At 39.2% G+C, this 23,413-nt stretch overlaps 2 protein-coding genes and 1 non-coding gene across 3 annotated transcripts; 2 read left to right on the plus strand and 1 right to left on the minus strand.

Moving 5' to 3' along the window:
* The first annotated feature begins 276 nt into the window (after positions 1–276).
* LOC129409624 (U4 spliceosomal RNA) lies at positions 277–417 on the plus strand. The gene has a single exon (XR_008632480.1). It is a non-coding gene; the product is annotated as a U4 spliceosomal RNA (small nuclear RNA).
* On the plus strand, positions 297–20,257 carry fcsk (fucose kinase). Its single transcript, XM_055156021.1, has 23 exons — positions 297–1,545; positions 2,209–2,360; positions 4,174–4,224; positions 6,679–6,804; positions 7,428–7,500; positions 7,635–7,732; positions 7,817–7,897; positions 8,014–8,133; positions 8,560–8,731; positions 9,141–9,247; positions 9,440–9,541; positions 10,086–10,259; positions 10,984–11,057; positions 11,832–12,190; positions 12,957–13,197; positions 13,728–13,894; positions 14,513–14,740; positions 15,034–15,177; positions 15,586–15,705; positions 16,198–16,385; positions 16,799–16,898; positions 17,042–17,265; positions 19,308–20,257. The coding sequence occupies exons 1-23, from the start codon at positions 1,461–1,463 to the stop codon at positions 19,377–19,379; spliced, it is 3,258 nt and encodes a 1,085-aa protein (XP_055011996.1). The 5' UTR covers positions 297–1,460; the 3' UTR covers positions 19,380–20,257.
* Positions 19,630–23,108, minus strand: commd9 (COMM domain containing 9). Its single transcript, XM_020919143.2, has 6 exons — positions 22,987–23,108; positions 22,083–22,199; positions 21,138–21,277; positions 20,629–20,663; positions 20,441–20,544; positions 19,630–20,124 (listed from the first exon to the last, which is right to left on the minus strand). The coding sequence occupies exons 1-6, from the start codon at positions 23,038–23,040 to the stop codon at positions 19,990–19,992; spliced, it is 585 nt and encodes a 194-aa protein (XP_020774802.1). The 5' UTR covers positions 23,041–23,108; the 3' UTR covers positions 19,630–19,989.
* Positions 23,109–23,413: the final 305 nt, after the last annotated feature.

Here is a 23,413-nt window from a genome sequence, read left to right on the forward strand (position 1 = left end):
CGTTTGTTAAACCAGAATTCTTTCATAAAGATGCAAGTAACATGTGTACCCATAATGCATTGCGACAAAATAATTTAAGACATATCGTAGGATTTTTACAGATTTTGTCATTATTATCATTCACAAAGTGTATTTGAAATCAGCATATTGCGTAAAAAGAGCAAAATGTTTGACTATGTTTCACTTAGCGCTGCAATTTGAAAAGTGTCCCGTACTCAACCATGAGCTAACATCGTAGGCCGGAGGAGGACCTTCACCACTTTAACTTTCCTCGTCAGCTTTGCGCAGTGGCAGTATCGTAGCCTATGAGGTTTATCCGAGGCGCGATTATTGCTAGTTGAAAACTTTACCCAATACCCCGCCTTGACGACTTGAAATATAGTCGGCAATGGCAATTTTTGACGGTCTCTACGGAGACTGATACTTGGTTTAAGAAAAATGAACAGTGAAGAAGTCGGGGTAGAAGTATTACCAATTGTCCGAATTTATCGTGGGTCTGTCGCGTGATGTACCCGCTGAATTCATGTCGGTTACGGGCAGTGGTTAGAATAGTTGTTAAGTATTGGTATCAAGCGAGAATTTCATTATGTCGTGATTAACATGTATGTTATTATCAGGTTTATTTAAAGGTTTTCTATCGGTGTGAAAATATGAACATTGCCCATTATAACAATAAAAAGGACATTAATAGAACGTTATATTCACCCGATGCCTCAGTCACGTGACTGCCTTGTTAACCACGGTTCATTTCGGGGTTTCATTGAAACGCCCACTGGATTCATTTTGCCCATGGACTGTATGATTTTGCCCTTCGCTAATCATTTTAACATCCAGGATTGTAAAATAACCAAAGTAGTTAAAACCAAAGACTGTCATCAAATTCCGGATTTTGAACCATGAGTCAGGAACTTGTGTGTATTTGAACTCTTAGCTCCGCCTACTTTGTCCTCTCAGCCAATCAAATCTCCTTTTCCTATAAACCGTGGCAAATCATGTGCAGTATGGGGAAATAATGCCCTATACTGCAAAATGAATGTGTCCTATCTATTGGTTCCTTTTTATCTGCATTTACAGTACACTGCAAAATATATAAGGGTATTCCTCTTAACCAGAAGAAACTAAAATCAAGAACTGACAGAGTTTGGTGACCACCTGAGCAGTCAGGGGCAGCATTCGCGTTTTATAGAAAAAGACGAAGAAGAAGATCACCCCGCCCCTTCACGCATACACGTTGTTTACGGAAGTCAGACCATCAACACTTCAGCTGGAGTTGTTTAGTTGCGTTTTTAGACAACTTTTCAATTAAAACATTCCATTTTAACTCAGCCAGTATGCATATGTATTTGCAACTTTAGTGTCGTCAAAATGGTGTTGGCGTATGGACTTTTCACGATGTAGGAAAGTTAGTTTGAAGTAGATTTAGTTTACAGTTTAGCTCTTCTATAAAAATAAACGCCATAATGACGAGTCCGCGCGCTGAATTCAGCTGGACTGTGGTGGTCCTCACTTGTCAGCACAAAGACAGTGTGTACTCTTTTCAAAGAGGTCAGTTTTATATCGTTTGTTTTTCAGGTGTGTCATTTGTGTTTCTTTGAAAGACGATGTCCTGGTGAAACAGGTCCTATATTACTCAAAACTGACTCTCGTGAGCTTTAAACCATGTTAAAATGTTGTTACCTCTTCTAAAACAGACCTGGAGTTGTATTTTTTTCTTTCACACATGTTTGAGTAATCCTTTATTTTTAGTCTGTTTACATCTCCAAGGCTCTGTGTGCTCTTTTACACCTTGTGATGTCATGTAGTGGTAGTTTTCAAGTGAACCATTCCTTTTACCTTAAGTTCAGTAGAAACTGGCAACTCCAGAGCTAAAATCATTCACACGATTATCGTAAGGGTGGAGTTTAAAACACAGTGGAGCACTTCAACATGACATCACAAGGTAGAACAGAGTGTTTTCTGTTTGAGAGAAGAACTTAGCCTAAATGTGCAGGGTTTGTGTGTTAAACCTGTGTGAATGAAACAAAACTTCCAGGTTTGTGATGAGGAAACTCCATTATCAGAAAAGACAGATCAGAAAACAATATAATATGGGCCTTTTAATGAATCCTATGGACAGTGCTATTTGTATAATGCACTGTAGAATTAATTCACTGTTTCTGTGAGAAATTTGTGACCAGACTGTATAAAATAGATGTTTTTCTTGTGCAGAGCTGGAGTTGCGGCAGCAGCGTGGGTCCTTATCTCCTGGAGCTTTAGTTTTGACGGTTCAAGATCGTCAGGAGCCTTTAGGCAGTGGAGGAGCCACTCTCAACGCTCTGCTGGTGGCCGCTGAACATTTGAGTAACAGGGCCGGACACACGGTCAGTAACTCCAATATTAATACTGCAGCTGAGGTCAATAACATTCCCTGGGGTGTGAAGCTAACTTGCTTTGCTTTAGGCCTTGCTTTGCTTTAATTTGAGCTTTGTTTTGACTAAAACTGACCATAAACAACTGACTTAGCTGAACTACAACTGGTGAGCTGATCTGTGCTGTTAGCCAAGTCCTTTTGTGATAACATTACAGTCACAAGCCAACAGTTTTTCTGCTTATCACTGTTACCATTTTTGTTGAAAATCAAACACCTAAACTGGACCTGGCTCCTGAAAATGTATTGTTTAATGTGTGCATTGTATCTTTGTGATAACTGCTTTGACCATAGAGAAACATGTAGAGCTATGGAGATAGGTTAGTGTCTTTATTATCAAATAAGTATCACACCATTCACAAATACATTTCTTGGTCCAGAAACAAATATAACAACATTCACAAATATAATTCATGATTTACAAATAAATGGAACAACATTCACAAAAGCATTTCTTGACTCAAAAGAAAATGTGATGCAATTCACAAATGTCACAGTTACATTTATTTGCAAACCGATGAACCTGCGTTTACAAACCCCCTACAGATTTGTGACAATCCCTGCATTTATTTGTGGATTTTGAGACCTTCCTGACAACATTAGATGCACAAATGTGGTTAAAAAAGTTCAATTATGAGGAGATAAACAAGTTACTGTATACTTACAGTTGACAAACCCCCTTCCCCTGTCATTTTCGCCAGTCAGCCTGAAAATTATCTGAATCCTATGGACCTAATTACTACTACTATCTGCAATAGTAGTGCAATGTTGTCAACCATAAACGATATACTCGAACTTCAGTTGATGTGATTTGTTGTTTAATGCAGGTTCATTGGTTGAAATAAATGTAACTGCACTGACATTTGTGAATCGTGTCACATTTTCTTTTGAGTCAAAAAATGTTTTTGTAAGTCATGAATTATATTTGCGAATGTCGTTATATTTGCTTCTGGACCAAGAAATGTAATTTGTGAATGGCGTGAGATTTATTTGATAATAAAAACACTAATCTATCTCCATATAGAACACTCACAGAGTGATGTCACTATAAAGTAACCAATACACACTCCTGATAGTGTACATTTACAACAAGGGCTAGAAGATAAAACAAACACAAGTAAGTGAATTGATAAGATTAAGTTTCATCGGTCTGCAAATATCTCCAATGATTTCGGTCAAAACATAACCATTCATCATATACTCATATATTGTTCAGTAGGGAAGGAGAATATTAACAAAAATGATTCTCATTATTGTGTTGAATTATCCCAATATTCTACTACTGTTGTTTCCCATTGAGGGACAAACAAAGGTTCTCTGATCTTCTCTTGAGCTTATCTTATTCTTATTTACTATTGTAAGACTAAACAAAACATAAATACATTGCCTGTACACCCTTAAATCAATATCACAGAGGTCAGTGAAAATACGGTTCAGAGGAGGACAGTGAGTATTTGGTACAGAGGAGGACAGTGAGTATATGGTACATAGGAGGACAGTGAGTATATGGTACAGAGGAGGACAGTGAGTATATGGAACAGAGGAGGACAGTGAGTATATAGTACAGAGGAGGACAGTGAGTATTTGGTACAGAGGAGGACAGTGAGTATACGGTACAGAGGAGGACAGAGAGTATACGGTACAGAGGAGGCATCATGAGTATATGGGTAGAAGGATTCTGAGGTTAGAGCTGCCAGGGAACAAGAGGCCAAGAGGAAGAGCAAAGAGGAGATGTATGTGTTTGTTCTGAGGACATTTTGTTTCAGGTGGTGACAGCAGATGTACTGGATGATGCTCACATACTCATCCTCCACACGGTGAGTGCAGCTTCTACCTGATTTAAAGATCCTGTATGTTTAATTTTTGTTTCTCAGTGTCCAGTACATTTGGATGTGACAGCTCGAGTTTGAAAAAAGCATTACATTTGTATTGGTCCTTTGCACACACAACACAAGGATGCTTTTCAAGTCTTGTTTGTTTGTCTTCTTCTACAGAAAATGTCCAAAATGTCCATTACATCACAAATGACAAAATGGTGAAAAGTTATTTTTTTTGCACAATCTCCAATACATTTAAAGCTGCAGTGTGTAACTTTTCTGGTGGAGGGTCCCTCAAATGCTTTTCTCCATGGAGATGTTATTGCTTTGTCTGGAATGTTTCATAGTATGGTATTAAACCTTTCTATCTTCATGGAGACCAAACCAGGCCAAGTTACAGGTCAGATCTGTGGAGAGGCGACCCCGCTCACAGTCAAAATGCCTGTTTTTCTTGGTATTTTTGAGCTATAAAACACACGAAACACACCCACAGACACACTCATCACTCCACGCCAACGAGGAGGAACGAACCGAAAAAGCGAGTGCAATGTGCCACTTCTAGACACAACTGAGCAACTGAGTCACTGCGAACACGCCGACAATCCAGCGGTCCCAGACAGCACCCTCCCTACACGCCACAACTGAACAAAGCCCAGAGTCACCGTGAACGCCACAAACAAAGTCTGACTGACCCATCACACTTTTGTGTTTCGTCCGGTGCGGTTTATTTGTGAAAAAAGTTCGAAAATAGACCATTTAATGCCTTATAATTCAGAGCGCCTAAAAGCCCGGAAAATACTGTAAATGTAAAGTAGAATAGTTTAAAGTCATACTGTGGAACATTCCAGTTAGAGCAATGACATCTCCATAGAAACAAGCAGGTGACAGATCGCAATCAAAAAGTTAACCACAGCCACAGCTCACTCTAAATTCAAATGACAAAGAATAAGAGACTGTTCCATCTCAGACGTGTTATTTGTTCAGTTACTTGATTGTGTTTTCAGGTAGAACATTTTTGAGTAATAGAGTAGTAAATTAAATCTCTTTTTTAGTTGTTACATTTAGTGCTGTCATGCGATTAAAAAAATTGAGAGATTAATTAATTATGATCTGTAATTAATTAATCTAATTAATCTAATTTTAATCTCACCTAAAAATTGCTGAGAAAAGCCTTCAATTTGAGGTATTTTCATTTAAATTCATTATTACATTATTGTGGCAGATCAAAAGACTGATATAGATTTTAAAAAGTGACTTTATAAAGTCATTTATTGTTTAACAAATCTCTCCAAATTGGTTGTTGAGCCCAAGTCTCCATGAATAAGAAAGTGTTTACTGTAAAGTAGCAAAGACGAGGAAATCTGAACATAATAACTTTTGTCTACTTAAAGACAATAAAAGGTCCAGTCTTTCCTTAACCATATTAAAAATATTATTGATAGAGAAATGCTTTATATATGAGATCACTGGTTTTAGTCCTTGTTTTAGTCCTGGTTTAGACCTGCTTTAGTCCTATTTTAGTCCTAGTTTAGTCCTGGAATGGATTAATCCTGGTTTTAGTCCTGGTGTTATTTCTGGTTTAGTTCTGGTTTAGTCCTGGTTTAGACCTGGTTTTAGTTCTGGTTTTAGTTCTGGTTTAGTCCTGGACTGGATTAGTCCTGGTTTTAGTCTTGGTGTTAGTTCTGGTTTAGAGGCGCACAGGAGGAAGCGCGGTTTACGCCGCATACGCGAGAAAACACGATCCACACGCGGCTCACGGGAGCACGTCGGTGTCCGCGCAGTGTCTACGGAAGGAAACGTGGTCCGCGCGTTCTCAGGTTGATGACGATGATGAAGGTGTGTGTGTGTTTGTGTGTGTTTGTGTGTTTTTGTGTGCGTGTCCCCTCTTGTGGCAGGTCACTATTGGACAGTAGTGCAGACATCATGAGCCTATGCAGGTTGTTTTCACCAGTGACATTTAAGTTGTAGGCGATTTTATATTTGTTATTTTCTTTTATATTTCACGTCGGGAGAATAATTTCCAAGACACGAATGTGTTTTTACCTGTGCACTGCTGACTCTGTTCTACTGGCTCTTCCACCTCGTCCATTGTGCGACTGACGCCGCAAACGTGAACATGACGTTTACATCGCTCTTACTGCGCGCGTTTTGTGTGGGTTTCCGGCAATGAGTGGAATTACCGAAATAAAAAAAAAAGTATAAATGTGTTTTTGTGTGTTGTTGTTGTCCCAACAACACATAAAAACAGGTTTTATAATAAAGCAACTCACATACAGAAACAGTAAAGTTAGAGATTAAAAATGAGATTAACGCGATTAAAAAACATAACGCGCTAAATATGACTGTAATTAATTAATTGCAATTAACGCGATAATTTGACACCCCTAGTTACATTACATAATCCTTGAAGTATCCTCATCCATCTCACATACTGTTGTGTGACTGTTTGCTCAGGGCAGAGACTTCCCCTGGAGCTCGTGCTGCAGAGCCTTCTGCTGGGTCCCGGTGGAGGATCCAGAACAGAAAGTACAGGCTCCGGTCTGCTGCCTGGACCTGCTCCTGGACCACCTCACCCATCAGGTCTGTCTGTCGTCCTCTGTGAGACTTGGACAGGAACACAGCAGTGAATAAATTTACATGCACACACGCAGTCTGATCATTATCTGACTTCTGAGTCCTGGAGACTATTGAAAAGGTAGTTCCAGCTGGTGTGTGATTTCTGATTGTTCCCACGTGTGCAGGTTTTGACAAGGGCAAACTAATATGCCCAAAAATGAAAATGTTAAAGATTGAAATTATGAGAACTGTTACAATAAAATGTATTTTATACAGCAAAAAACTGATCTAATTATTGAGTTATGTGATTATTCTTGGGGCTGGACCTGGTCATCTCAGGTTAGGATCACTTCCCAGTGTTTATGGCCAGTACCATCAAATAAAAAATGGTTTCTGGATGGGACTTGAATTGTCTTGATGACAAAAGTGTCCACATGATTATTCTTGTTACTGGATTTATACTCCCCATGTAAATATACCAGTGTTATTTTGTTATTTGACCATAGTTTTCGTCACTGCCATATATTTGCTTATTCACATTTAATAAAAACAAAACAAAAAGTAATCAGTTATGACTAAAACTTTGAAAAGTGGGTGCTCAGGTAAAGGTAAGGTGTGATAATGATGTAAATATTTGTGTTTTTCAGATCTGCCCCGGCTCTCCTCCTGGTGTGTGGGTCTGTAGCACGGACATGATGCTCACTCTGCCTCCAGACTTGTGTGAGTTTCACTTCAGATTTGAACATTTTCCCACATTATGCTGCAATTAACAAAATCCTGCACAGAATATGAAGTTAAAATCAGAAAAAGTTACATACCGCACCTTTCTTTTTGTATTTCTATGTTGCTGTCAGCTCTGTCTTGGGAGGGCTTCTTTGGTGTACGGGTTTTGGCGCTGCCTGGAGACATCTCTTATGCTGCTAATCATGGAGTCTATCTGTCTGATGAACAGGTAAGTACATCATTTTTAGTATAATTGTATTTATAAATTTATTATATATTTATTTAACCCTTTGGTCTTTTATTTTCTCTCTAGGGTAATGTTAGAGACATCATTTACAAAGGAGCAACAGAGCAGATTCAGCAAGCTGTGACATCTGATGGAAAAGTGCCTATGGTTTGTAAATTACATCTGATGCATGAATTGTATAAAGATTGTCATAATGTGTATGGTACAGAGGAGGACAGTAAATAGTAGGTTTAGTGCAGAGTTGATTGTGCTGTTGCCTGTAGGTCTCTGGTCCAGTGTTCTTCAGTAGGGGAGTTTCTGAGAAGTTGCTGCAGACCCACGTGACTCCTCCCCTGGACGGATGCACCTACCTCGGCTTGGACTCTGGAGCGCCACCACTACAGGTAAACACCCATATAACAGTGGAATAATTATACTGATGAATGAGCAATAGACAGAATAGTATAGTAATATCTATGTTAGGTTTGTGTTGGAGTTACTACAGCTTTAACTATGGGGGATCCGAAAGTTTTAGGACATTATTTTTGTGAATTATAATCCATTTTCAGAACCTTTTACCGTTAGACTGACTTATGGCATAATGAAGTCAGTCTAACGGTTTGGTCCTGGTCTGAGCACAGTGTAGTCCTGCTGTACACTTGTACTAGTGGAAATGTAGTCTTTATTGCCTTTTCATGTTCTAAACCAGATCTTAACTAGGACTAAACCAGGTCCGTATCAGGAATAAATCAGGTCTTAGTTCTTAACGTAGGCTGACGCAGGAGCTCAAGAAGGTGAATAAAATGAGTTTCTGCCCCGTCCCTCCTCAGATCTCTCTCTTCCTGGATGTACTGATGTGCCTGTGCTCAGACCAGACCCAGCATCAGTTTGTGAACAAGGAGAGAACGGGCTGCAGTTCTATCTCTGGACCACAGGGGGCGCTGGTGAGGAGCGGACGCACAGAGCTGTGGAAGATACTGAGAGGGACTCCACTCACTTTGGGTGAGGGCACTTTAACAGTGTTTACAGAATAAGAATGCAATCTTTTCAAGGTATTTTCAGACAATAATTTAATAAATGCAAGACAGATTTAACATCATACTGTGGAACATTCCAGGCAGGTGGTGGGACTAAGGTTTTAAAGAGATGCGGTAAATGCAGTATGCTATGTGTAGGGCTGGCCAGTTTGACAAACTATTCAATCAAAAGAAAAAAACCCAAGAGATTTACTCATTTTGAACAGTTTTATTTATGTCTTAAAAACAAATCAAAATGCCGCTGAATAGTCTTCTCCTGAATTTAAACAATCATCATTTAACACAAAATGGATCTACAGCAACATGAATTCAGGACTGAATTGTTTAGCCCTTATTTGAAAGACTTCAATTTAAAGTGAACACATCTCTTCCAGTTTATGTTGCTGGTGGACACTATGACTACCTGACTCTGTCTGGGAAAGATCATATTCAGAGGCTGAGCTCCATCTCCACCAACAAGAACACTCTGTCTCACATACAGGTGACAAAACCATCATAAAATATTATGGCTTGATGTTATGAATATGTTTTTTTTTTTTTTTTAGCTACTTCTTCACACTGTCTAAAGCGTCTAACGCTTCTAAAGCTTTAGACATGTCAAATGTACACCTTTTCTACATCAAACATGTTGTAAACACCACATAATGTTGTGTGCTTTATGTTTGTGCCGCAGACAGAGGGTCTCATCAGTGAAGGGGCTCGTGTGATCAACAGTGTTTTGGAGGGAGACGTTTCTGTGGACTCTGGAGCTGTCATACAACACTGCCACCTACAGGTCACAAATATACACTGTACTCAGATAAACAGTCATTGATACACTCCAAAGATCTGCTTCATCAGATTTTTGAAGTTATCAGATTTGTGAAATGCCACATAAACTGTTTCATTCTTGTTCAGACATGTGCAAATAGAGCTATGCAAAAAGGGCAGTGGCAAAGAATGGGCTTATTTTAAAATGTGCTTTGTCTAATGAATTCTAAAAACTCACTGCTTAACTGACACATGTCTTTGTTGATCAGACAAAAATCTAATCTTATTATTGGGTTATCTGATTATTTGAGTTATCTGATTGTTACTAGCCATTTAATTGTACCCTCTGAGCAAGAGCTGTTACTTTTCAGAGCAGCTTTCTGATCAGTTGTGAACTTGTGATTGTAGTTCCTGTTTTAAACCAGCAAGAATGAGAGCTGCACACCCTCGCTTTAAAGTAACTGTACTTTGACTTGTCATTACCTTCTTTTGCTATTTGACCCTTCTCTGATGAAATAACAAAAGAATGCGTTGTTTTTGCATAATATGTTTAATGTATTTTATTCCAGGGCACTGTACACATCCCCACTGGTTGTTTGCTGTCTGGCCTGGATTTGTCCACGTCAACGACAATCAGACATTTGGCGTTTACACGTGACATCATCATCCAGGGACATCGAATCGTGCTGGGAGAGCTCAAGCTGAATGTTTATACTGTATTTGGAGCACATGACAATTTAGAGGTGATGACTAAGATATTGAATACAATCATTATATTTTTTTATATAGTTGAGATTCGTATTTGGTTTGAAGGTAGACAATCTTAATATTAATAGAAAATTAGGCCTGATTATTATTATTATTATTGTTATTACACATTAAGAAATGCTGTCAATTTTTTTTTAAGATGGATTAAAACAGCACATTTTCAGGACCTGTGATCTATACGATTCTGGACCTGTGTATGTGTTTGATTTTCAACAAAAAGGCGAGAGTGACTAACTGAAAAACATTGTCAGATTGTGTTAAAACAAAGCTCAGCTAACTTGAGTTGCAAAGGTTCAGACAGAGCAGTGAATTCAGTTAGCATCACCCTCTCTGAGGGAGTGTTGATCAGCTGTTGATCAGAAATAATTCAGTATGAATTATTACTATTGTACACTGAGATGAAATACATTTTAAACCAGATGCAGTTTGATACATTTACGAATATTTACATATAAATTGTATTATTGGTGGAAGTCAGAAATTGTTTATTCTTTACTATTTTAATAATGCCACTACCTTTGTTATAAAAAGGTTTTTGTCTGTGCTTTAGAGTGTGTATAGTCCAGTGTGTATGAAAGTATGACTATGATTATTTTAATAGCCGCGTAGCCACAATTATGCAGATGAATGGCTGCAGTACTATATAGAACTAGATGTTATTGGCTATTGTAGTTATGTTTTTAACTTCCCCCTTCACAGATTTCTATTGAAGACAGCAGTACCAGATTCCTAAACCAAAACTGGAATGTCTTCTTCAACCGAACAGGAATACAGTATGTTACTATTATTTTTCTGTGAAATTAAAACATGTCAAAAATAGTAGTGTCCCAACAACATGCTGTGAAAATACATTTGTGGCACACTCAAGTAGTTCTAAAATAATGGCCCCAAAGAGTACAAACTATAACAAAATGATCAGCAATGAACATGAACCGGCATTGTACCTGATGGTTACCGTCTTAAAAACATGAAAAACAGAATTTGTTCTTTGTTTTATTGTCTGACAGGACAGGAAGTGTACAGTTAGCATGCTAGTTGTTGTTAGCTTTAATATGATTGCACAACTCTCAGAGGCCAGAGCAGAGATTGTGCTGGACCACTGCAAACTGTTTACACTTTATAGTTGGATGTAGGCAGCACACAGCAGAGTCATTTTAACATCAAGAGCTTCTTACATGTATATACTAGGCCAAGACATTTTGCTCAAATACATGGAAAGAATCAGGCACTTTTAAGATGTTCTATATTACAGGAGAAAACTGACTCTTGTGAGCTTTAAGCCACATTAGAAGGTTGTTATCTTTTACGTTTGGTTTAGCAGAGATGAGAAATTCCAGGGCTGAAATCAAACCAAATGATTCTAGTGAAGATGTATGGAGCGTAAAAACACAGTGGAGTACATCCTGTATTACCACATGAGATCACAAGGTGGAACAGACTGTTTTCAGTTTGAGAACTCAGCCTAGATAAATAGTGTAATACGAGCCCTTTAACAGCTGTACTAGAGTCTTTTCCCATTGTTAGTCCATTTGTTTGGTGTGCTTTAGGCCAGAGGAGCTGTGGTGTCATGGCGAGCGCCGCTGTTTGCTTGGAGCCCGGTTGTTCCCGGTCCTTTGCCCCACGGCAGGTGTGGCGGGCCTGGAGGGGGGCGTGGCCTGGCTCCTTGGGGGTGGAGCCAGTGGTCTTCAAAACTGGAGAGACGCCTGGAGACTGTCTCTGAGGGAAGTGATGTCATTGACCCAACAGGATGCGGAGCTATACTGGAGGGAGGAGCTACTGCACCTGTCGGGGCGGAGGAGAGTGAGGGACGCTCTGACTGGACGGAGTGACGCGTGTTTGCTGCCCTGTTTTAGAGCCGCTGTGATGGGAGGACAGCAGGGGGCGCTGTTAGAGACTCTGGATAACAGTAAGTCTGAAAGTCCAAAAATGTTCAGCCTCCGTTGGTTTTGAGCTACAATTTTAAAAAGGACTAAGAGGAACTGTGTGTCTTTTTAATGGGGATGTCTGCAGTGAAAACATAGTTTGGAGCGTTCCAATTACAATCTTAAATCCTAACATAATGAAGTTTGTCTGCAGTTATTACCATAGTTAAAACAAATGCCAAAACATAATTTGGCATAATTTAGTCTTAAGTTAAAATTTTTTTTTATGATTAGACTAATAAAAATAAATGACAATACCTTTATTTTGTTGAATGAACTGTCAGAAACATGCCTTCCTGGTGTGTAAATTGTGGAATTTGTACCTGTGATGTCATAGAAGGAGGTATTACTACTTCCTGTATTTTTTTTTGTACTTTTCTTCTCACAAACTGATACCTGTAAAACTATGGTATTCATCACCACAGGCATAATCCCACCAACCCAAGTCAGAATTGGAAAAACATGAAAAACACATGCACTGTTTTTGTCCATAGAGATGATACTTCCACAATATGGCATTAAACTTGTCTAGAAAGAGGCAAAGTCGCTCACAGAAAGGAAGCATGTTTTTCCAAGTGTTTTTAAGCTATAAAAACTATAATTGAATAAATGCAACATGTTTAATGCCGTGCTATGGAAAATTCCAGAAAAAGTAATGGCATCTCCATGAAGACAAGCAGGTGATGAATCCCCACCAGAGAAAGTCACATAGTGCACCTTTAAATTGTAAAGTAAAGTGTTTGCCTGCAGTTGCTTGTGGCAGTGGTGCAGAGGTGAAGCTGGAGCGCGCTGGTTCAGAGTTTGGGATCTCTGCGCGCTGCTTGTCCTGCATGGCTGATGTGCTGGTGGTTCTGGCTGGAGGAAAGGGGGGTCTGAGGAGCGGTCCGGCTGCAAACGAGGCCTGGAGGTCTGCGTACGGCCTGCTGGAGGAGGGGGACCTGAGCGGGGGCGTTCGAGCTTTGGCCCAGCAGAGAGAGAAGTGGCTCTGCAGGTAGAAAACACGATTATTTCACTGCTGTGATTTTGTGTGTTTTCATTTACATTCCCATTAAATGCTGAAAAAGACATTCTTTCTGGGTCTGCATCTGTATCATAGCCTCTATGTATAAATGGGCATAGTTAACTCACTAGGCATTCAGAATGGGAAGTGAGCATGGGTACACTTCTAGCTATATCCACTCTGGCTTCAATTAATTTTCAAGTGGAAAAAAAACCTCTCTCTGTATCTGCTGCTGTCAGGCTTGTTATTTTGGTCTGAAAATCTTCATATTAACCCACACTTTATGATCCCAAACTCACCCCATTTCCCAAAATCAAGGTAAGGTTAGGAACAGAGCAATGAGCTGCCCCCTTCTTTATACTGTCTATGATCTGTACCAGGCAATAAACACATGACACTTCAGGCTTTTGAAAAGGAAGTGGCAAAGAGCGAGGTGCAAATGTGTCTTATTTTTTCCCCCCTCTCAGATCCTACCATTTTTTTTATTTCTTTCCTCTTCGTTCTCATTGCTTCCTCTACAGGCCGGATCTGTTGGTGCGGGCCGCTCGCCATTATGAAGGGGCGGGACAGGTGTTGCTTCGTCAGGCTGTGATGTCATCGCAGAGGTTTATTTCTATTGGACGAGGAACACTCCCGCCTCTCGAGGAGTGGCAAGAGGTGCACTGTCCAGCCAGACTCGATTTGGCAGGTGAGTCTAGGGCTGAACCATGTATTTATATATTTATGGGAATTATATAACATTTTAGAATATAATGATATTAATATTCAACAGAATTTGATATTAATTTTATGATTAACAAGTAGGCCATACCTGCAAAAGGGATCAGGAAAATACTATAGTCATGCCAAATTTGACCCGTTTTACTACTTGGAGATGACTTTTACATCTTTTGCTTTTTTGGCACATTGCTGTTGGACTCTAAAGTTAAGTTAACAAAAATAAAAAGTAGCATATTCAAAAATTCTGTTTGTTTCCTCAAAATGTCACATTAAATATTGTACCATATGAATATTGTGATTATTTTTTACCCTGTTTTACTTGTTGCTGTTGTCATGTGGAGTGCATGCTCTCCGTAAGGCACTGTGATTTTTATCTGTGAAAATCACCATATACCCGTACATAGAGTTTATTTGCTACATACTTACTTGTTATATCTATAATATATTATCAGGTCTATTATAGGTCACCAGGGCTTATGGAGTATTAAAACAGTTAGTTTCAGGAGGATATTACCAATTAAAACCCATTTAGAGCAGGGCTACAGCAGGTCAAAACTAACTCCACTTGTCTCATGTGAACGAGCAGGAGGTTGGAGTGACACTCCTCCTATCGCATTTGAACATGGCGGCTCTGTGACCAACGTTGCTGTGAAAGTGGACGGGCAGCGTCCTATTGGGGCTCGAGCCCGTCGCATCAAAGAACCTCACCTCCTATTGGTCAGTCATTCTGGGGGACGGGACAGTGGCGTTTCCACTGAGACGCTGTGTGAAAGTCTGGAAGATCTGAAGGATTACTGTCAACCCCATGCACCAGGTAGAACAGTGATGCCATGTTGAAAATGTCATGTCTGTATTTAAAATATAGCCTCACTCCACTCATCACATCCTCTTACTAAAGTGTGTGCCAACTGTACATTTTTACAAAGAAATAAGTTTGTTTATTTTTGAGGCCATGGTTCTTGATTATTCAATTTTTATTTAGATTTCAGTATCTTTTGCCACAGTCCTGATGACAGTCTCTGCCCCTGCCCTAGTCAATTCTTACATAAGCATATTACAAGTGATATACTCTTGTCTGAATCTCTGTCCTTATGTTGTCTTTTTCAGGTGCTTTGCTTAAGGCTGTGTGTGTCTGCAGTGGGGTGGTGTCTCTGTCCTCCCATGATGCTTTGGGGCCACAACTGTTGCAGCTTTGGGGAGGAGGCATGGAGCTGCACAGCTGGTCCTCTCTCCCCACTGGCTCTGGACTTGGTAAGAAACACAGAATCATCAAATACACCACTTAACAACGTACAGGATTAAAACAAACATCTCCATCTGTATTCAGTAATATTAACCTAGCCACAACTGTTAGAGGCCAGACCAGAGTTTTGCTGTCATGGTGAAGCTAATGGCAAATAGCATGCTAACAGCACACTTCCTGAGTACTGAACAATAAAACACTTCATAATTAGATGCAGACAGTACACAGTGGACCTAGTTTGGTCTCAAGAGCTGCTTATACAGTAAATCTGTACTAGGACAAGGCACACTTTACTCTGATACAGGGTACAGAGCCTTTAACCAACAAACTTTATATCTAAATACAACCAAACTATCTGTAAATGTGTAATACAAAAAATGCAAGTCTGTATTAACAACAGCATCGTTATCTTGTAGGAACCAGCAGTATCCTGGCGGGGGCGCTGTTGGCTGCAGTTTACAGATGCACTGGTCGGACCTATGACACAGACTCTCTGATCCACAACGTGCTGTACCTGGAGCAGATCCTCACTACAGGTTTGTCCCTGAGACAAAAAGGAATTCATACATGGTCCACAGAAATGGACCAAAGTTTGGATGCCATCTGCTGTAGAAGGAATAACTACTGAAAAAAACCCACAGCACATTTTGCTGACCTACTAACTGAAGCATGCAGTGTAATGAAGGTGATTTGACAGCAGAAATGCTCAGATTTTGATTTATGGACATAAAAACAGCACAGGAGACTCCTAGACTTTTATCTGTGAAGTAAAAATCCTGGGAAATTCAAAATCATGTGTTTTTTGAGTGCTTAGACAAACAGGACTATACAGCATAAATGAAACAAACTTGAATGAAGCAAAATAATAATAATACTTTGGTTTTATATAGTGCTTTTCATGGTAACACAAAGCTGCTTCACAACAATACCACTGCAGATATCTTTTTGATGAGGAGTTAGAAAAGTCCGTTTAGCGTAACATAATTTAAATGTCTTTTAGTACTAAATATTTAGTTTTTGTTTTGCAGGTGGAGGTTGGCAGGACCAGGTTGGAGGTTTGGTGGGTGGGGTTAAAGTGGGCCGGTCCCAAGCACAGCTCCCCCTTCAGGTCCAAGTGCAGAGGCTCAGCCTGTCACATGACTTCCTGGTTTCTCTGGAACAGCACCTCCTGTTGGTCTACACTGGAAAGACGCGGCTCGCTCGCAACTTACTGCAGGTAAATTTACAGATCTTTACTACAGCAATATCAGAAATAAGCAAAAGTTTCAAATTCAACTAAGTTTATAATGATTGATTGATAGAATTTATATAGCGCCTTTCAAGATACCCAAAGCGCTTTACAGTTCATTATTCAGTCACTCCACACTCAGTGGTGGTAAGGTACGACTGTAGCCACAGCTGCTCTGGGGCAGACTGACGGAAGCGAGGCTGCCAATCTGCGCCATCCGACCACCATCATCACTCACGCTCACACCACTTTCATACTAGGCAATGTGGGTGAAGTGTCTTGCCTAAGGACACAATGACAGTTTTTTGCCACTGGTGCTAATGCTGGGATAGTCCTGGTTTAGTGGTTATATACATGTATATATAATATATATTTTTATACTGACATTGTATATTGTACAGGATGTGGTACGGAGTTGGTACAGCCGCCTGCCTCACATGGTGCAGAATGCACAGCAGTTAGTGGCCAATGCTGAAGAATGTGCCAGAGCCTGTGTGGAGGGTAAGAACTGTGTCTGTGAGATTTACAGAGGAGTTATTTCTGCTTAGTCCTTCACTTTTTCACTTGTCGGGACCCAATGATAGGAGGCTCTAAGTCATTTTGATTAGAATACAATGTAATAATACTATTGAATCCCTCCCCAGGCTCTCTCTCTGGTCTGGGAGTGTGTCTGGGTCGCTCGTGGCAGCAGAAGAAGGTCATGGCTCCGGGCTGTGAGCCTGCCTCTGTGCGTCTGATGATGGAGGCTCTGAGGCCCCTGGTGCTGGGACAGAGTCTGGCTGGAGCTGGAGGAGGGGGCTTCCTCTACGTCCTGACCAAACTGCCCCGACAGAGAGAGGAAGTCATCCATTTACTCAACAATACACTGGTATGTGACTGTGTGTTGAAAAACCAGGACTATCTTACGCAGTCTGAGTCTCACTACCTTTTTCAAATCACTCTAATAACACTCAAAATATCACTTAACTTTAAAAACACAATGCAAATAACTAACCACACTCAAAAATATCATTTAACTTTAATAACACAAGGTAAATAACTGACTACACTCAAAAATATCATTTAACTTTAATAACACAAGGTAAATAACTGACTACACTCAAAAATATCGTTTAACTTTAATAACACAAGGTAAATAACTAACAACACTCAAAAATATCATTTAACTTTAAAACCACAATGTAAATAACTAACAACACTCAAAAATATAATTTAACTTTAAGAAACACCATACAAGTAACTTTAACAACTCTTAAAGTATCACCTAGGGAACACTTACAGTTTCACTTAGCTTTAGAAGCCACCCTATGACATACTCTATACTCTATCTGACAATATTTGCCCAAAACTAATTTTTGACAGTGCCTCAAAGAATTTAACCAGATTTAGCTTTACACCAAAAACATTGCAAATATTCACTTATCCTTAGCAGTGCCTCAAAACATCTAACCAGATTTAGCTTTGCATCAAATACATTGCATTAGAAAATTTCCCCCAACATTGCTTTTTTTTTTGTAAAAACTCACCAAGGATGACTGGACTTGCTCGTGGTAGAAGTATGTATGTATTAATTAAAGGGAGAGACTCAACAAAAGATCCCAACAAGTGATTTGTCTTTGTCTTATTTTTCAGCTTTTTATTACCTTATGCACTACTCCTGTCGCTGGCGTCACTGTTTATTGTCACGCAAAAGTTTGCTCACTCAGGGTTTTTAGGCCCGGAGAGCTCGCGACAGGGCGACTTATGGCCAGCTCATTCAGTAGTCGCTATATTACCAGAAAGCTCATACAAAAATAATTAGGACAAATCACTATGCAAGTACCCTTTTGGAGAAATTACCCTGTGACCAGGAAAGCTATAAAGCACAGCCTAGTCCGAATTGGAGTTACTGCCGGAGGGGTCAATGCCAACCAAAATCAGGATCTCTATTTTTATGCAGATTTTTCAGTATTTATCTAAGGTCACAGGACTCCACCCAGGTATATGCAAAGCGATCAGAACGTCATACATAACACACGTTTTTCCAAGTACAGGCAACACTTTTTAAAAGCCGCAAACATCAGCCATTAACAACTCTCCCCCTCCTTAGGTGCGAAGCTTAACTGCCACTCTGCTTTGTTGAAGGAGCAGGAAGTTCGCACCCGCATTGTCTTCAGGCCTCCTATACAGCGTATAGCACATAGAGTTCACACACCAGTGTCAAACAAGGGTCAACTGTCAAAAGAACAGAAAGTCCTTATCTTTCCTGCACACAAACATAATGGTTACAAAAATGTATGTAAAACAACCCAAACCTAGAAATTAAGTTGAAAGAATTTAAACAAATCAAAGTAGAAGAAACAAATCAGATTAGAACGAAACAAAACAAGTATCTTAGGCTAACATAGGTCACAAAAATACCTCTATCATCTAAATGAATCACTTTTAATCTGTAATGCTCCAACAGCTATCCATTTACTAAAATAAAGCATTATGAACATCTTCATCTGAATGTCAGGAGCCCTTCAATGGAATTTACGCCAAAACCTTCATCTTTTTACCCCACCCAAGTGAGCTCTCCTGTGGCCGAGGGGCGGTACACGACACCGTGTTAAAGACTGTGTTTGTAGGATTCTTTTATAAAGAGGCACACAGTAACTTTACTGATGAAGGGTACTACATGTTGCTGTGCTTTTTTCCACAGAATGGCTTTAAACCTTTTGCATAATATATTCAGTTACAGGTGTTTTGTTGCTAAAAAACGTTCATTGTTACTGTGAGTCACCATTACATAGATTTGACCTGTAACTTAGCCTAGTGGCATCGCTGGCTTGATTCCATGGCCATAGATGTTTAGAGCCCTTGTGTGGAGTTTACATATTTGAAAAAATTTTATTCCACTATGATTGTATACATCTGTCTGTGTTTTAGGGCCTGGGAGATTTCAGTGTTCACTCAGTGGAACTGGACATGGAGGGAATCACAGTGGTGCCTTCAATGTGACCACCAAACACTATTCAACAAGGACTTTACTTGATTTCTTTGAAGTAACATAATTAAAACAACAAACCATCAACCTCTCAGCCAGCAGTGATCGATTTACAGTTGATTGGTTTAGTTCCCCTTGTGGCTGTATTGTTATACATCACACTGACTGTGAAATCTGTAATTGCCTTCTAATGCAACCAATAACTGCCACAAATGGTTAAGCTATTAAGGATGAATGATATGAGGGAGGAAAAAAAAATCAACATTTATATATGGTGCTTATATTTTTTGTTTTTATTCAGTTCACAGAGAAACTGTAAACATTAACATTTAAAAGAAGAGCCTCCTCCATCAACCCAAAACAATTTCTAGGTGCAATCACTCCAGGGCAGCTGTGGCTACAGAAGTACACTACCACCAGGTGTGTAATGTGTGTGTAATGAAAGCATAAAAATGTAACACCACAGTTAGACTTCCATGTTGCTTGTGTTTGTACTTGTTCTTTACCTATCACATCAGATTTGCTAATTGTTTGGTCCTTTTTCCATACAAATATTGGAAAAGTAACATGAAATCAGTCCAACAGGAAAAGCTCCTTATATGTCCAAAATTGAGCGAATTGTCCTTATTTCCCGGCGACCGCAGACAGCTGGTCCCGGATTCGCCCGAGCCCGTCCAACATCGTCTCCAGAGACTCTCGACTGAGCTCCACTGTCACTGTGGAGACCGCCTCATCACCATGGCAACATGAGTCCTCCATCTGATAAATACAAATAAGAGTGTGCTGAAGTACCACTTAAAGACATAAATAACATGTAGATTATGATTTCATATTTTGTTTATTAAAAACTGCAATACTGATTTAAAAAGATGTACTGCAGCTGTTTACATCACTATCATCATCCATCATCCATGTATATGACCCTCTCAAACTTCCAATGTAGGACAATACAAGATTACACAAATATGCATAAATCAATCAAAGATACTATTTTAAATTTTTCATTTACATATTTAAAGTTCATCAAAATAGACTTAACATAATATTTCTATGTAAAAGTGAGTTGTGTTCTAACCTTGAGCTGCAGGAGGCAGGTGGGGACGGCCATTCGACTGACCGACTCTGAGCTGGTCACCAGGTCCACTCTCCAGTCCATCTCCTTCAACTGCGGCGGTGAAACTAAACACATGCACAAGAAAACTTTTTAAACCAACTACTTAATTGAATTGTCATTAAGCAGACTTTCTGCATGTTTCTACTCACTCTGAGTACTGAGAGCTTCTGTTCTCCAGGTTGAACTGAAACAAAAAATATAGATTTGCAATTATTAATCACTCCATGATAGGCAAGATTAATGTCACACTGTGAAAAATGACCAAGTACCACCAAAGAAAAGATCTCGCTTTCCAGATAGTACCACCAGATCTAAACCAGGTCTATACTACAGCTATTTCTAGGTCTGAACCAGGTCTAAACCAGGTCTAAACCAGGTTTAAGCGTCGACTACATCAGTGTCATTGTAGTTTTAAACAAGAAATGATCCAAAGTAGAACCAAAAAGTAGATAAAATCTAAAATTAGTGGACTGTAAATGAGCTCACTAACTGGAGATCTGTCCAGGTTCCACCTGAACACATACACACACCACACACTACAGTTTGAGGAAAAGTGGTCAAAGTCTCGGAGTTTAATTAAACATTTTATTGTATGCATATCTTTGTAATGGTGACAGCAAAGAGAGAAGGACCAAGAGTGTGTAGCTCTTATGCACACCTGTTTTCCAGTATGATTTTGGTGAGGAGGTTTTTGAGGCTTGAGTGAAATGATTCAGGAAAAACGGCCAAGATCTGCTCTGGAGACGTGAGATTATGGAAGACGACGTGACGGGAGAGAGCGTGCAGAGACTCAACCAACTGCAACAAGAAAAATACATGAAAAACAAATAAATACAGAATACTGTGTTTTAATTACTCATTATAAATGTAATAGCATCATCACTGCAATTATGTTTTTTTTTGTTTTATGTCTTAGCGATTTATGGTTAGATAATAGCATTATCTTCAAAATTTTAAACACATTCAGAAGTTTGGACAAAAATAAACAGGAACTGACAAAATGGAACAACAATGTACTTCAGAATATTTACAGATCTAAACATATATTGTCAACAGTTTTTAAGCAGTATAAGACAGGAGATTATGTTGACTCAATAATAAATAGTTTAAAAGTCGTATATTGCGTAAAATTGACTGTTGTGAGATTTGAGCCATATTAGAATGTAGTTACCTCCTCAAAAACAGACCTGGACTTGTGTTTTGTTTCATTCACAAATGTTTGAATAACAGTTTATTATCTATTAGTCTATCTACATCTCGCAAACTCAAAACACTCTGTTCCACCTTGTGATGTCATGAAACCGTAGCTTTCAAATTAACAGCTCCTTTCACGTTTAGTTCAGCAGAGATTCCAGTGCAATTCCAGGGGTGAAATCATCCATGATTCTCGTGAAGGTGTATGAAGTTTAAAACCAGTGGAGCACTTCCTGTATTGCCACATGACATCACAAGTTGGAACAGAGTGTTTTCTGATTGAGAGAATAGATTAGAATAGAGTAGAAATAAGTGTAATATCAGCCCTTTCATAATCCTGTCATTTGTCAGTACTTTGTCAGTAGATTGTAATGCCTTCTCAAACAGATTTCATTGTGCTTCGTGTTACCTGAGCGGCCTGGGAGGAGGAGATACTGAATTTGGCTGCTGTGTTTTCAGTGAGGAGTCGACTTGGACCTCGGTGACTATGCACACACACTTCTCTCACTGCGTCTTTAGACGGCGCCTTCAAGAGAAAACAAAGTAAAGTTCGACTCATTTACAAATGAGGTGCATGTTTGTCCTCATGTGTGGATACTCACATCTTACAACAACAGACAGGCCAGGGTCAAAAGTTAAGGTACACTTTATTGTCCCCGTAAGGGAATTTGTCTTTTTTTTTTTTTTATACCGTAAAGGACTAGAAATGTAAATGAAAAATGATTCTTATTACTTCTCATTACTACTGTTGTTTTCGATATGAAAAAAGGAAAATTTATTGTGTATTACAGTTTATTAAGGCAGGAGACTATAGTGCCCCCCACTGGTCAAAACAAATGCTTAAAATGTAAATATAGACAGTAAGTGACATTTATACTCCACAATTTAAATTAGATGAAATTATTCAAATATTATTATCAAATGAAAACCAACTGAAATACTGAAAAGCTAAAAGAATTCCATGGTATGACATTAAATAAATGCCGGACCCTCCACTAGAGTTACTAAATGTTACGCAGTGCAGCTTTAAGCACTTTCTACGTGACCCTCAGCCACTCCATTTAGACACAGATTTGAGCACATTGTGACAGTTTACCACAATACTGTATGAATATGATCTTTGGTTCAAACTGTGTTGATTCATTTACTGCTATTTTTCGTGCAAAGAAAAAAAAAGCCACATTTCCTGCTTTCATTCCTGTTAACTCGAACTCTTATATAGCTTTATCCAACGACGTCAGAATAGCGTTTTTCACTAAACTAAGACAGATATGTCGTGCTATTTGCTTTAAAAAGGAACTGAATGAAAAGACCTTTAGAAGAAGTTGTAAGTTGGAGAAATCCTCCGCGGTGACAGCGGGAGCCATGATGGAGGAGACACGTGATTATTGAGTCATGTGACTAAACAATGCGCTAGTGTTCACGGGAAATTGAGTCTTAACCCAGGTATGCTTTAGTGTAATAAACGTGGCCACTTGAGGGCGCACTACAGCGGCTCATGGATTTTTCATGGTGAAACTTGTTGCTACAAAAATCTTATTTCTTAAGATAAAAAAAATCCAAACTATTAACTATTAACAACTAATCTATTATATAAGATATTTACATAGTGACAAAAAAAAAAAAAAAAAAAAAGTTCGAAAGCTTGGGGATAATCAGCTCCGTGGTAACTAATGACCACAAGATAATTATAATTTTATTTAAAATCTGTTTCGGAAACTTTAACGCTCAATATTTGAT

Source organism: Boleophthalmus pectinirostris, unplaced genomic scaffold, assembly GCF_026225935.1.
Source record: "Boleophthalmus pectinirostris isolate CB_2022bp ecotype Guang Dong unplaced genomic scaffold, ASM2622593v1 HiC_scaffold_2, whole genome shotgun sequence".
Lineage (NCBI taxonomy): Eukaryota > Metazoa > Chordata > Actinopteri > Gobiiformes > Gobiidae > Boleophthalmus > Boleophthalmus pectinirostris.

Excerpts from the sequence above, each read along its gene's own strand:
- fcsk (XM_055156021.1), top strand. The coding sequence starts at position 1,461 with ATGACGAGTCCGCGCGCTGAATTCAGCTGGACTGTGGTGGTCCTCACT. Across the intron at positions 2,361-4,173 it reads GTAACAGGGCCGGACACACG|GTGGTGACAGCAGATGTACT; the intron begins GTCAGTAACTCC and ends ATTTTGTTTCAG. Across the intron at positions 15,706-16,197 it reads GGAGCAGATCCTCACTACAG|GTGGAGGTTGGCAGGACCAG; the intron begins GTTTGTCCCTGA and ends TTTGTTTTGCAG.
- commd9 (XM_020919143.2), bottom strand. The coding sequence starts at position 23,040 with ATGGCTCCCGCTGTCACCGCGGAGGATTTCTCCAACTTACAACTTCTT. Across the intron at positions 21,278-22,082 it reads CCTCCTCCCAGGCCGCTCAG|TTGGTTGAGTCTCTGCACGC; the intron begins GTAACACGAAGC and ends TTCTTGTTGCAG. Across the intron at positions 20,125-20,440 it reads CCTGCCTCCTGCAGCTCAAG|ATGGAGGACTCATGTTGCCA; the intron begins GTTAGAACACAA and ends TGTATTTATCAG.